Consider the following 13,440-nt stretch of genomic DNA (forward strand, 5'->3'; position numbering starts at 1 on the left):
CCAACCTTTGTCTCTGGTGGCCCTTAACATTTTTTTCCTTCATTTCAACCTTGGTGAATCTGACCTGGGGTTGCTCTTCTTGAGGAGTATCTTTGTGGTGTTTTCTGTATTTCTTGAATTTGAATGTTGACCTATCTTGCTAGTTGGGAGAAGTTTTCCTGAATAGTACCCTGAAGTGTGTTTTCCAGCTTGGTTCCATTCTCCCTGTCACTTTCAGGTACACCAATCAAACGTAGTTTTGGTCTTTTTCACATAGTCTCATATTTCTTGGAGGCTTTGTTCGTTCCTTCTCCTTCTTTTTTCTCTAATCTTGTCTTCACGCTTTATTTCATAAAGTTGATTTTTAATCTGATATCCTTTCTTCCGCTTTATTGATTCGGCAATTAATACTTGTGTATGCTTCACGAAGTTCTCATGCTGTGTTTTTCAGCTCCATCAGGTCATTTATATTCTTCTCTAAATTGGTTATTCTAGTTAGCAATTCCTCTAACTTTTTATCAAGGTTCCTAGCTTCCTTGCATTGGGTTAGAACATGCTCCTTTAGCTCGGAGGAGTTTGTTACTACCTGAAGCCTACTTGTGTCAGTTCATCAAACTCATTCTCTGTCCAGTTTTGTTCCCTTGCTGGCAAGGAGTTGTGATCCTTTGGAGGAGATGAGGCATTCTGGTTTTTGGCATTTTCAGCCTTTTCGTGCTGGTTTTTCCTCATCTTTGTGGATTTATCTACCTTTGATCTTTGCTGTTGGTGACCTTTGGATGGAGTTTTTGCATGGTCATCCTTTTTGTTGATGTTGATGCTATTGCTTTCTGTTTGTTAGTTTTCCTTCTAACAGTCAGGCCCCTCTTCTGCAGGTCTGCTGGAGTTTGCTGGGGGTCCACTCCAGACCCTATTTGCCTGGGTATCACCAGTGGAGGCTGTAGAACAGCAAAGATTGCTGCCTGCTCCTTCCTCTGGAAGCTTCGTCCCAGAGGGGCACCTGCCAGATGCTAGCGAGAGCCTCCTGTATGAGGTGTCTGTCAATCCCTGCTGGGAGGTGTCTCCCCGTCAGGAGGCATGGGGGTCAGGGAGCCACTTTAGGAGGCAGTCTGTCCCTTAGCAGAGCTCAAGCACTGTGCTGGGAGATCCACTGCTCTTTTCGGAGCCAGCAGGCAGGAAGGTTTAATTCTGCTGAAGCTGCTCCCACAGCCACCCCTTCCGCCAGGTGCTCTGTCCCAGGGAGATGGGAGTTTTATTATAAGCCCCTAACCGGGGCTGCTGCCTTTCTTTCAGAGATGCCTGCCCAGAGATGAGGAATCTAGAGAGGCAGTCTGGTTACAGTGGCTTTGCTGAGCTGCAGTGGGCTCTGCCCAGTTCAAACTTCCCTGTGGCTTTGTTTACACTGTGAGGGGAAAACCGCCTACTCGAGCCTCAGTAATGGTGGATGCCCCGCCCCCCACCAAGCTCGAGCATCCCAGGTCGACTTCAGACTGCTGTGCTGGCAGCAAGAATTTCAAGCCAGTGGATCTTAGCTTGCTGGGCTCCGTGGGGGTGGAATCCACTGAGCAAGACCACTTGGCTCCTTAGCTTCAGCCCCCTTTCCAGGGGAGTGTACAGTTCTGTCTCACTGGTGTTCCAGGCACCACTGGGGTATGAAAAAAAAAAAAACTGCAGCTAGCTTGGTGTCTGCCCAAACGGCCTCCCAGTTTTGTGCTTGAAACTCAGGGCCCTTGTGGAGTAGGCATCCGAGGGAATATCCTGGTCTGTGGGATGCAAAGACCATGGGAAAAGCATAGTATCTGGGCTGGATAGCACCGTCCCTCACAGCACAGTCCCTCATGGCTTCCCTTGGCTAGGGGAGGGAGTTCCTTGACCCCTTGTGCCTCCCAGGTGAGGCAACGCCCCATCCTGCTTCTGCTGGCCCTCCATGGGCTGCACCCACTGTCTAACCAGTCCCAGTGAGATGAATCGGGTACCTCAGTTGGAAATGCAGAAATCATCCACCTTCTGCCTTGGTCTCACTGGGAGCTGCAGACCGGAGCTGTTCCTGTTCTGCCATCTTGCCTGGGAATCCAAAAACCTATTACTTCTTCCTAAGAGGTAGGCCTGCACTTCTGGTGGCTGCCTCTATGTGTAATAAATGGTGGTGATCTGGGTTGTTTCTGTATGGATCAACCATTGTGGATTATGCCAGGCACAGATATTGAGTCTTTATGAATAATCACAAATATAGCCAATCTACTTCTATCAAAATATCTTTATTTCATTATACCAAAGAATAATAGAAAACTAATTCAAAATGTTATTTTAAACAAAGTGAGACTCATTCAGAGCATTCTTTGCTCAGGAATCATTGGGAGTGTTAGTTAAAAGCGCAGATTTCTTTACCTTAGGGGCAGAACCCTCCGAACTTAAATTTTGAACAGGAACCCAAATGAGTACAAAAAGATGATCGGTGACCATGGTTTAGAAGACCCTGACTTAGAATAAGGGTTGCAATGATTCTTAACCCTGGCTACATGTTAGAATCACATGGGAGCTTGAAAAAAATTATGGCCAAGCTCCCCCTCTACCAGCTGAATTGGAATTTTGGGGTATGGGACTTGGGTACCCCTATTAATTCAGGGTTGAGGACCACTGAGGCAAATAAGCTCCTGGATACCACTTCAATACCATTTATGGTATTTAATAAATGACATTTATTAAATGTCATTGTCACTACATTAAGAAGAGTGTGTTTTAAGAAGAGCCTTTCTTTTCTACACTTACAATGCTTCCATGTTGAACATCTCTGGGACTTGTCCTCATGAGTTTATTCCTTGCGTGTTGGAACCCTCACACATTCTTTCCTTCAGCCTTTGATTTGCTTTCTAGCAGATAGTAAATTAGCATATAAGTCATTCCCCCTTCCTGGCATCCACTTTCCCTTCTGGCAAGCAGAGGAGATAGGGAGAAAAAACAAAAAGACACAGTATGTCACTATTCTTTCCAAATCAGGAGTTCTCTGAGTGGTAACTTCTCTCTATCACTCATTCTCTTTTCCAACAAGAATTCAACATTTGATTCTCACAAAATTCTGGCTTCCTGCAGTTTCCAAACCATTATACCTGTTTGACAAAATTTTGTGTTCTCTTTCCTTAAAGAGATTATCTTCTTCTGAATTATATGTGTATATGTATATAATTGTGGTAAAATATATAAACATAAATTGACCATTTAAACCATTTTTAAGTATATTGTTCAGTGGCACTAAGTACATTTACATTGTTTGCCACCATCACCACCATCTGTCTCCAGAACTTTTTCATTATCCCAAACTGAAACTCTGCACTTATTGAATAATCTCTCCATTTCCCCAGCCTCTGGTAACCACCATTCTATTTTCTGTCTCTATGAATTAATTGGACTATTCTAGGTACCTCATGTAAGTGGAATCATACAGTATTTGTCCTTTTGTATCTGGCTCAAGGTTCATTCATGTAGCATGTATCAGAATTTCATTAATTTTTAAGGGTAAATAATATACTGTTGTATATAAATATATGCCATGTTTTGTTTATACATTCATCCGTCAATGAATATTTGGATTATTTCCATTTTTTGGCTCTTGTGAATAATGTTGCTATGCACAAATGAATATTTGATTTATAAATATCTGTTCAATAGATATATTTTTACAGAATCACTTTATCCATGGTTTTTTCAAGCCATGAAGCATAGTTCTTAGAGTAGAAATCTTATTCATCATTTAAAATAATATTTGTTGGGTAGGGACAAATAGTATTTAATTCCTTTCTCCCTTTATGTCATCTTTCCTTTGCTATTTTGTTTTCATTATAGAATTTTAATTCCTTCTTGCTAAATTGTTTAAGTCATTAAGTCTTCCATGTTACTCAATTCTCAGTATTCGTTTTCCTTGACCTACTAGTTGACCTTGAGATGACTGATCAATCCAACCTCTTTGGAAAACTTTCTGAATGTTGACTTGCAGAATACCTGGCCATTTTGGTTTTCCTCCTGTGTCACTGCCTATTCCCTCTAAGTCTCCTTTACCCATACCTCCTAATGTTCCCAATCTCTACACACTGAAGCACCCCAGGATTCAGTTCTCACCGCTTTTCTTTCTCCGATCTTTCAATACCATTTATACACTGATGACTCCCAGGTTTATATCTCTAGACTGGACCTCACTTTTGAACTTTAAACTCTTGTATCTTGCTTGGATGTGTAAAGGCATCTTGAATTTTAACATGTCTAAAACTGAGCTCCTGCTCCTTTCCTCACTGCCCCCCACCATCAGACCTGCTCCTCCTAAAGTCGTCCTCTCGGTGAATGGCCAATCTGCTCAGACACTTCCAAGGGCTTCTCATCTCACTCAGAATCAAAGACAAGTAGTTGCAGTGGCCTACATGGCTTTACACAGATGCTACTTAGTGTCCTCAAGGATCCACATCTGGCTGTGACTGTTGTATCCCAGCCATGAGGAGATCAGTATAGAAAAACAGAGTAGAGCTTAGAAACTTTTATAGCAGTTTCACAGCATGATTTCATGTCTATTGAATCTAATGATAAGTTGGGGCTTATATTTTGTCTGTCTTTTTTTTAATAGTGAAAAGATATATATTTAGAATTAGCCAGCTGGGCTGGTTTTAGATGATGCCAATTTTGTTGGCAACATCCAAAGCATTGTAATCAGGAGCTAATGGAATATATGCCTTCCTCTCTCCATCAGGCCTGATCAAGGTGTTGACCTTGGCTGCATCAGTGTCATAGGGCTTTTTCACAGCCTGTTTGATCTGGTGCTTACTGGCTTTAACATCCACAAAGAACACAAGCATGTTGTTGTCCTGTGTCTTCTTCCTGGCCAACTCAGTGGTCAGGGGAACTTCATAATGGCTTGTTTCCTCACTGCCTTCAGTGAGGAAGCCTTATTTAATTGTCTGTCTCTCCCCAGAGCCTAGAAGAATAATTGGCACATAGTGGGTATACAGTAAATAATTATTAAATATTTGAAATCTGAGATGAAAGTTAATGAATGTAAGTATGGGAATTGTACAAGGGATAGGAAGTACCTTGGAGAACTTCTGTAAGCTCCAGGCATATACTCAAAGATGGGAAGAGTAGGAATCAGCATTTTCAAAAGTCATTGGGGATGCCCATTTTTTTCTCTGCTGTAGGAAGAAGGGTTTGCCTGATCTTACGCTGTTGTTAGAGCTTGAGCTTTGAGCAAGTGAAGGTTTACTGTTTGTTCTTTTTTTTTTTTTCATTTCTAGGCGATTCCCCGATTTAACCAGAAAGGAGAAGTATATAAGGCACAGATAATGAATGTGAGCTGGTCAGCTGATCACAGAGTTATTGATGGTGCTACAATGTCACGCTTCTCTAATTTGTGGAAATCCTACTTAGAAAACCCAGCTTTTATGCTACTAGATCTGAAATGAAGACCGATAAGACATTCTTGAAATTTTTGAGCTTCCAAAGAGTAGGTAAACCCTAGCTGTGTCAGCACATGTTCATCTTTACAATTTGTATTGTAAATGATTTGTATCATATGATTAAGGATCTAAGGCACAATATTTGTCACTGTTTTATTAGACTTTTTACTGAAAATGAATAATGGTGTAATGGTTCTCCTGGGGCTGTCACATTTTATAGGTCAGAGTGTGACTTCTTAATATGGTGCTGACGTTTTTGTGTCAATGGCTTGAAACTGGCAAGATTAACAAAATTAGGCCGGACACGGTGGCCCCCACCTGTAATCCCAGCACTTTGAGAGGCCGAGGTGGGCGGATCACCTGAGGTTAGAAGTTCAAGACCAGCCTGGCCAACATGATGAAACCTGGCCTCTACTAAAAATACAAAAATTAGCCAGGTGTGGTGGCAGGTACCTATCTATAATCTCAGCTACTTGGGAGGCTGAGGCAGGAGAATCCCTTGAACCTGGGAAGTGGAGGTTGCAGTGAGCTGAGATTGTGCCATTACACTTCAGCCTGGGTGACAGAGCAAGACTCCATCTCAAAAACAAAAAAACAAAATTCATGTTACTAAAAGACTGGTAGCCATATACAGACAGTATATGCCCTATTTTTTTTAACTGACTCTTAATGAAACTTTTTAATTATACTTAATTAAGAAATGGAATTTATATACAAAAATATTTTCCATTTCCCTGTTATCATGCTAATTGTTGTATAAAATAAGTGCAATTATACTTCTCTTTTGAGATATCCAAGAGTATATTCTTGCTCTGTACAGAGAATATCATCTGATGTCTTATTTATATTAATGTCTTTGAAAAGGGAAAAGTATAAACTAGCCTTAAAAATGTCCAATTATAGTTTTATAACCAGTCTATTAAAAGTGTTTGTTTAAAATGGATATACTTTTAGATTTGTGGTAATGCTTTGATATTTTCTTGGGAAAGACCTTCACCTTTGCAAACTTCCCTCATGTAAGGAAGGTACTTTAAATGTAGCAGCCACTGACATTTCTTTTTTTAAAAAAAATTTCAGAAGTCTACTTCCTTTTCTTTTTTGGTCTTCAGCTAAAAAACAGGGTAAGAAATTAAGGTCTATTGTATTCTCCATATCCTGAGTAAGAATGTAAATAAGAGGAGAAGGAAGAGTCTAATAGTAATTATGGATATAAAAAATAAGAAGTTTTGTATAGAAATGAAGGTTTCATAATGATCATTTTGTTAAAGGTCTACTTTAATCAGAAACAACAACGAGATGAATGTATCCAACATTTCAATTTGCATTCAGAAATCCATGTTGTTTCTAATATTGTCCAGTTGAAAACCGTGTTCCAAAATTAGTTGTTTGAAGTTTTGTGACAGAAAAAAGGTTGTTTTAGTATCTACTTGGTTTTTCTCAAAATGGAAATAATTTTAAAATCAGGAAAGGTGTGATGACTTGTAACTGTAATCCCAGTTATAGGGGAGGCTGAAGCAGGAGGATCACTTGAGGCCAGGAGTTTGAGACCAGCCTGGGCAACATAGTGCGATCCCATCTCAAAAAAAATTATTTTTAAAATTAGCCTGGTGGCTTACGCCTGTAATCCCAGCACTTTGGGAGGCCGAGGCGGCCAGATCACCTGAAGTCAGGAGTTTGAGACCACCCTGGCCAACATGATGAAACCCCATCTCTATGGTTTTGTAAAAATACAAAAAATTACCTGGGCCTGGTGGCTCACGCCTGTAGTCCCAGCTACTCGGGAGGCTGAGGCAGGAGAATTGCTTGAGCCCAAGAGGTGGAGGTTACAGTGAGCAGAGATCACACCACTGCACTCCAGCCTGGGTGACAGAGCAACACTTTGTCTCAAAAAAAAAAAAAAAAAAGAAACCAAAAAGCCAAGTGTAGTGGTGTGCACCTATAGTCCCAGCTACTTAGGAAGCTGAGACAGGAGGATCAATTGAGCCCAGGAGTTCAAAGCTGTAGTGGGCTGTCATTGTGCCACTATCCTCCAGTATGGATGACAGAGTGAGACCTGGTCTCTAAAAAATAAAATTAAAAAAAAAAAAAATAGGTCAAATAAATGCTGTTAATGTAAAATTTCAGGTAATACAAAGAGTTAACCAATAAATAAAAAGTCACTCATAATCTTACCACTATTAACATTTTGATGTATGTATCTGTATATATGGCTATTCTTTTTTGTTAAAACATGATCATAGTATATCTACTATTTTATTGTTTGATTTTTAAAATCTAACATTATATTATGGGTAACCTTACACGTCAATAAACAATTCCACATTGTCATGCTTTAAATGGCTGCATAGGCTGGGTGTGGTGGCTCACGCCTGTAATCCTACCACTTTGGGAGGCCAAGGTGGGTGATCACAAGGTCAGGAGTTTGAGACCAGCCTGGCCAATATGGTGAAACCTCATCTCTATTGAAAATACAAAAATCAGCCAGGCATGGTGGCAGGCGCCTGTAGTCCACCTACTCAGGAGGCTGAGGCAGGAGAATTGCTTGAACCCAGAGGCAGAGGTTGCAGTGAGCCGAGATCACGCCACTGCATGCCAGCCTGGTGGCAGAGCGAGACTCTGTCTCAAAATAAATAAATAAATAAATAAATAAATAAATAAATGCATGCCTGCATAGTATTCCATTGTATGCATTTATTATACATTCAAACATTAAACATCTACCATACCAATCATGGTTCTAAGCATACAATAGCCACCTTCATGCTCCCTTGATTGGGCTTACAGTCTAGTAAGGAGACAGATATTAAATAACTGCAAAAAACACTATTCTTGGTAGGTAATAACCCAGATACTATGAGCCATCCAGTAAAGGTTACTGATCTTATCTGGAAGGATCAGAAGATGAATGTCCCATAATTTAACCAATTATCTATTGATAGGCATTTATTGAGTTTTAAATGAATAATGACATGATCAGTAAAAATGTCCTCCTCACTTAAAGGATAGAAAAACCAGGAGAAGGGAGTTCTGAAATAAGTAAGTATGTAGGTCCAGCATCAGTGGCTCCAGATACTCTATTCCCAAATAACCCTTAAGTTGTCTGGTTCTATTCCAACCCTTGGGCATTACCATCTTCTCTTTTGTCTCATCCATTGAGAATTCAGCAAAGGATTTGTTCCCTACAGTGTGCACGGCCCTTAGGATAGCAGGATTCCCTGAAGGGGGCCTAAGGGGCAGGAGCGCAGCCTTAGTAGCAGTGCTGGTCCATGAGGCTCTACAAAGCAAGGGATGAGTGTTTGGGAGGAGGAAAAGGCTCTTGCTGTACTCTTAGAGGTTGGAATTAAAGTGGAAAAGCCAGAAAATTCAAGTGCTTTACTAACATGTCTGGAGATTAGAAGGTATATGTACATGGGGGAGAAGCCAAAATTACTGCTGTGAGTGATCAACAAGAAAATCAAGGCTCTGTTCATTATGTAGAGCATTCCTCTGATATTTGAAAAAGAAGTACAACAGGAAAGGAAGTCTGAGGATGGAAGCCAAAATTGGTATGAATTTATATTTTAGAGATCAAAATGTACCTTATGTTGAAACCTATGTAAGAAGTGATTATGTAGAAAGAGTGAAAGTGATAGCTCTTAGTCTGGAAAGCCCACTGGCTTGTTTGGGCATTTCTCATGGCTTCCCACTCAAAGTGGATCCCCAAAATCACTTGATGGATTTCCTTGCTGATTTCTAAGTAAACTATAGTTTAAGAAAGAAATGACAGGGCTCAGCACTGCCCTACAGTACCAAGAATACAAAGTTTCCGTGAAGTCTTCAAAGACATTTGTAAAATTCAGGCTGTGATTAGTTAGTTCATTCTGCACTTATTTATTAATTGTATATTCAGTTCCAGGCTCCAGGGTAGAGATTATGGATAAAGGTGAATTAGATAGATGAAGTTTTTGCCCTCACAGCAAGAGCTTTAGCCAATAATTAAAGCTATCACTGGAAGTGGGTCTGTGCCAATAACCTAGAGAAGAGCAGTGCTTTTAGAGTTGAGCTATATTCCCAATCAGTTCTTAATGGTGGTTTTGCCCCCTTGCCTCTACACTGTCTTTTCTTGAGATTGGATCATGTGTGTGAACCCACATTGTTTCCAGTCATAATCACCAGGAGAGGCCAGACACAGTGGCTCATGCCTATAATCCCAGCACTTTGGGAGGCCTAAATGGGTGGGCCTCTTGAGTCCAGAGTTTGAGACCAGCCTGGGTGACCCCATCTCTACCAAAGAAAAACAAAAAACACCAAAAAGAAAAAAATTAGGCCGATGAAGTGACATGCACCTGTGTGCCACCTACTCAGGAGGCTGAGGTGGCAAGATCACTTGCATCTGGGGGGCAAAGGCTGCCGTGAGCTGAGACTGTGCCATTGCACTCCAGCCTGGGCAACAGAGCAAGACTCTCTCTCTCTCTCTGTATGTGTGTGTGTGTGTATATATATACACACACATATATGTATATATGTATATATAAAGATATGTATATATACATATATGTAGATATGTGTGTGTATATATGTATATATACACAGAATATATATGTATACATAGAATATGTATACATAGAATATATATGTATACATAGAATAGGTATACATAGAATATATATGTATACATAGAATAGGTATACATAGAATTATAATATGTATATATGTATATATGTATCTATACATATATACACACGTATATATACATATATATACATATACGTGTGTATATGTGTGTGTGTATGTGTGTATATATATACACACATACACACACACACACATATACACACACACACCCCCAGGAGAGCTTTTGTCTTTCTTGGTTCATGTGCCCGTCAATGTGGGCAGGAGAATAGAATACTCTGTCCACACTTGAGTCTTAGTCACCTTTGGAACCTAGGAGTCAGCCATCCTCATTCAACTACGTGGATCGAGAATGGGAATCTGGGAGAATTTTTTTATGGGCAGATTAAAAAGGAAGTCAACTATGTAAAGTAAGGCATTGCCTTCCCACCCCATCCCACCTCAGTTCATGTTAAATTATGAATTTTTCTAAGAGTTCTTTAATGACATGGGTAAAGAGGAAGCTGAGGTGGCAGTAGAGTAGGGAGTGGAAGGCAAATACACAAGATACTATTAAACTGTGAGGCTGTTTGTTGCAATTCCAAGATTTTATAATTTCTCCAACAAAAAACATTTGTATATTCTTCCCGGTTTAAGTTCAATGTTAATTTGAGAAATAATTCTACTCTCAAACTTCATGTTATGTTGACAGTTCAACTGATGCTGTCAAAATGTGAATTACTAACTTCAGTATTCTCTATTCGTCTGATTTTTCTTAAAATGTTTGCATGTTAATATACTCACTAGCTTTAATGCTCTACTCTTTTTTTTTTTTTTTTTTTTAGACAGAGTCTCGCTCTGTCACCCAGGCTGGAGTGCAGTGGCGCAGTCTCGGCTCACTGCAAGCTCCGCCTCCCGGGTTCACGCCATTCTCCTGCCTCAGCCTCTCCGAGTAGCTGGGACTACAGGCGCCCGCCACCACGCCCAGCTAATTTTTTGTATTTTTAGTAGAGACGGGGTTTCACCGTGGTCTCGATCTCCTGACCTCGTGATCCGCCCGCCTCGGCCTCCCAAAGTGCTGGGATTACAAGCGTGAGCCACCGCGCCCAGCCTCTACTCTTATACTTGCACCTTAATTATGGTAAAAGGTAAAAAGTTAAGTTAAAATTTCCAAGCCTAGTTATTTGGTCAAACAGAAGATTAACAGAACTCCATGGCTTACCATAGGGATATTTATCAAGAGAAAAAGAAGATACATATTTGAATTTACATGACACTTTCTGTGAAATATCTGGATTACCAGATTAGTCTGCAACAAATGCCTTCCAAATTCTACAGCGCATGCCCAAGGCACTCTTTACAGTACCTGTTCGGGTCTTTTCTTCTAATTTTAAGCACCTACCCAAACATCTTCCCAGGCTTGTCATAATAAGCAAATAACCTCAGAGCAGACAACATGATTCAATCTAAGAACCTTGAATTTCTCTCCTTTTCACCTCAAAATTTCTATTCTCACACTTTCTTTTTGTTTCTCTTTCCGAGAAGTGGTTCTCCATCAGCAAATACCAACTTTTTTCTGCCCTCTATTATTTATTTCATCTCTTCCTCCTGATCCCTGCCCCATGTTGAACCCCCATTGCCCCACTTTGATCCTTCAGTCTCTTCCTCACATCCAGAACTGTACCAGATTTACTCCCTTAGCACACTGATTAAAATTTATTTCCATTTCCTTATGGAGGAGGTATTAGAGACTGATCCTAGAACTCTACAGATTTCATTGTGGCAGGGTAATGTTATGTGTCCATAAACCTCGTTCCTTTCAGCCTGCAGTTAGGTAGGGCCATGTCATTTATTTGTAACTATTAGAATACAGGTATATGGGTTGAAGTAATGTAGGCCATTTCCAGACATGGCCCATAACACTTCTGAAGAGATTCTTCATATTCTATCTCTTCCCCTCCAACATGCACCCTTCAAGGTTGAAGATGGCACCACACAAGATAGGAGGAGCCAGTGTTCCAAATGACTGGACAGAACAGAATGCTCCCCTCCCTACACCCTAGCACCAATTGGTTTGGATGTGATACAGTTGAATAATATACTTTTATTGTTTTAAGACATTAATATTTTGAGATTAATCTGCTAGTCTAGTTAGTAAAACTCGAACTCTGAGCCGTCTAATGTGGTAGCCTCTAGCCACATGTAGCTATTTAAATTTAAATTTTATTTTTAATCAAAATTCAACTCAGATATACTGGCCACATTTCAATTGCTCAGTAGCCACACTAATTAATTTAAATTTAAATTTAAATAGCTACATGTGGCTTATAGCGCCATACTGGATAGCACAGATGTAGACTATTTCCATCACCACAGAAAATTCTATTGGATAGTGCTGCCTTAACTAATAAGACAGAACTGTTCTTATTTTTTAAATAGCCCCTAAAACAAACAAAAAACAAAGAACTCCCTTCTTCTCTAATTGCAAGTTTCAGTTTGCCTAAAAGAAGACTTAGAATGCTTTTCTTATATTGTTACCTCTGACTGCCACTAAATGAATAAATTTCCTGTCTTGCTCCTTCTGCCAAACTTCTTGAATAGGTGATCTTTAACTCCTTGCAATCCTGGTTTTTTTCCCCAGTGCTCACCTGTAATCAGTGTTGGCCACAACTCCCACCCAGATGTCTCCTTAATAGTTCTCTGAACCCATCTCTGTCCTGATCTATAGACATTCATTCCAATGCTTTAGCATCTCAAGGTCATCCGATGACTCAGTGACATCTCAGACAGTCAGACAGACCAGGTCAACTATGAACTATTTATGCCAAACCTTACATGGTTCATGTTATCCTTGCTATCCCATCAAAATAACCACAGGCTTTTTTTTTTTTTAATTTTTGAGGTGGAGTCTCACTCTGTCACCCTGACTAGAGTGCAGTGGCGCGATCTTGGCTCTGCTCACTGCAACCCCCATCTCCTGGGTTCGAACAATTCTCATTCCTCAGACTCCCGAGTAGCTGAGATTACAGGCATGCACCATCACACCTGGCTAATTTTTCTATTTTTAGCAGAGATAGGGTTTTGCCATGTTGGCCAGGCTGGTCTTGAACTCCTGGCCTCAAGTGATCTGCCTGCCTCCACCTCACAAAGCCTTGGGATTACAGGAATGAGCCACCGTGCCTGGCCTGCAGTCTCCTTTATTTTACAAAAGGCGTTACCATTTAAACACTGAAGACAGCACGAATCTCGGATGTTTGCAAGTTCAGAATAAAATGGAAATGAAAATTCATTATGTGGCAGTCTCAGTACAGAGCACAAAGGCTTTTAACCACAAGCAAATTACTGTGCTAGCCGGACCCTGTGAGAGAACTCCAGGCCAGCCTGCTGAAACTGAGCAGAAGAATTTGGAGACAGTCCAGAGGAGAGCCACAGAAACAAC

At 40.5% G+C, this 13,440-nt stretch overlaps 1 protein-coding gene across 7 annotated transcripts in view; it reads left to right on the forward strand.

The window, feature by feature from the left end:
• The window catches only part of DBT (dihydrolipoamide branched chain transacylase E2), a 74,760-nt gene that overhangs the window by 51,230 nt on the left and 10,090 nt on the right, over nt 1–13,440 (forward strand). For 5 of the 7 annotated variants that reach the window (XR_009213676.1, XM_058439547.1, XM_058439544.1 and 2 more), the window contains one exon: nt 5,250–5,458. Coding sequence is in view for 6 of the 7 variants with exons in the window: in XM_058439547.1 (XP_058295530.1) it covers nt 5,250–5,417 (168 nt within the window). In the remaining variant the exon portion in view is untranslated. Of the gene's footprint in view, nt 1–5,249; nt 5,463–13,440 lie in introns of all 7 variants that reach the window. The other 2 variants (XM_032155260.2, XM_058439545.1) reach the window with 1 other exon arrangement.

This window comes from Hylobates moloch, unplaced genomic scaffold, assembly GCF_009828535.3.
Source record: "Hylobates moloch isolate HMO894 unplaced genomic scaffold, HMol_V3 SCAFFOLD_5, whole genome shotgun sequence".
Taxonomy (NCBI): Eukaryota; Metazoa; Chordata; class Mammalia; order Primates; family Hylobatidae; genus Hylobates; species Hylobates moloch.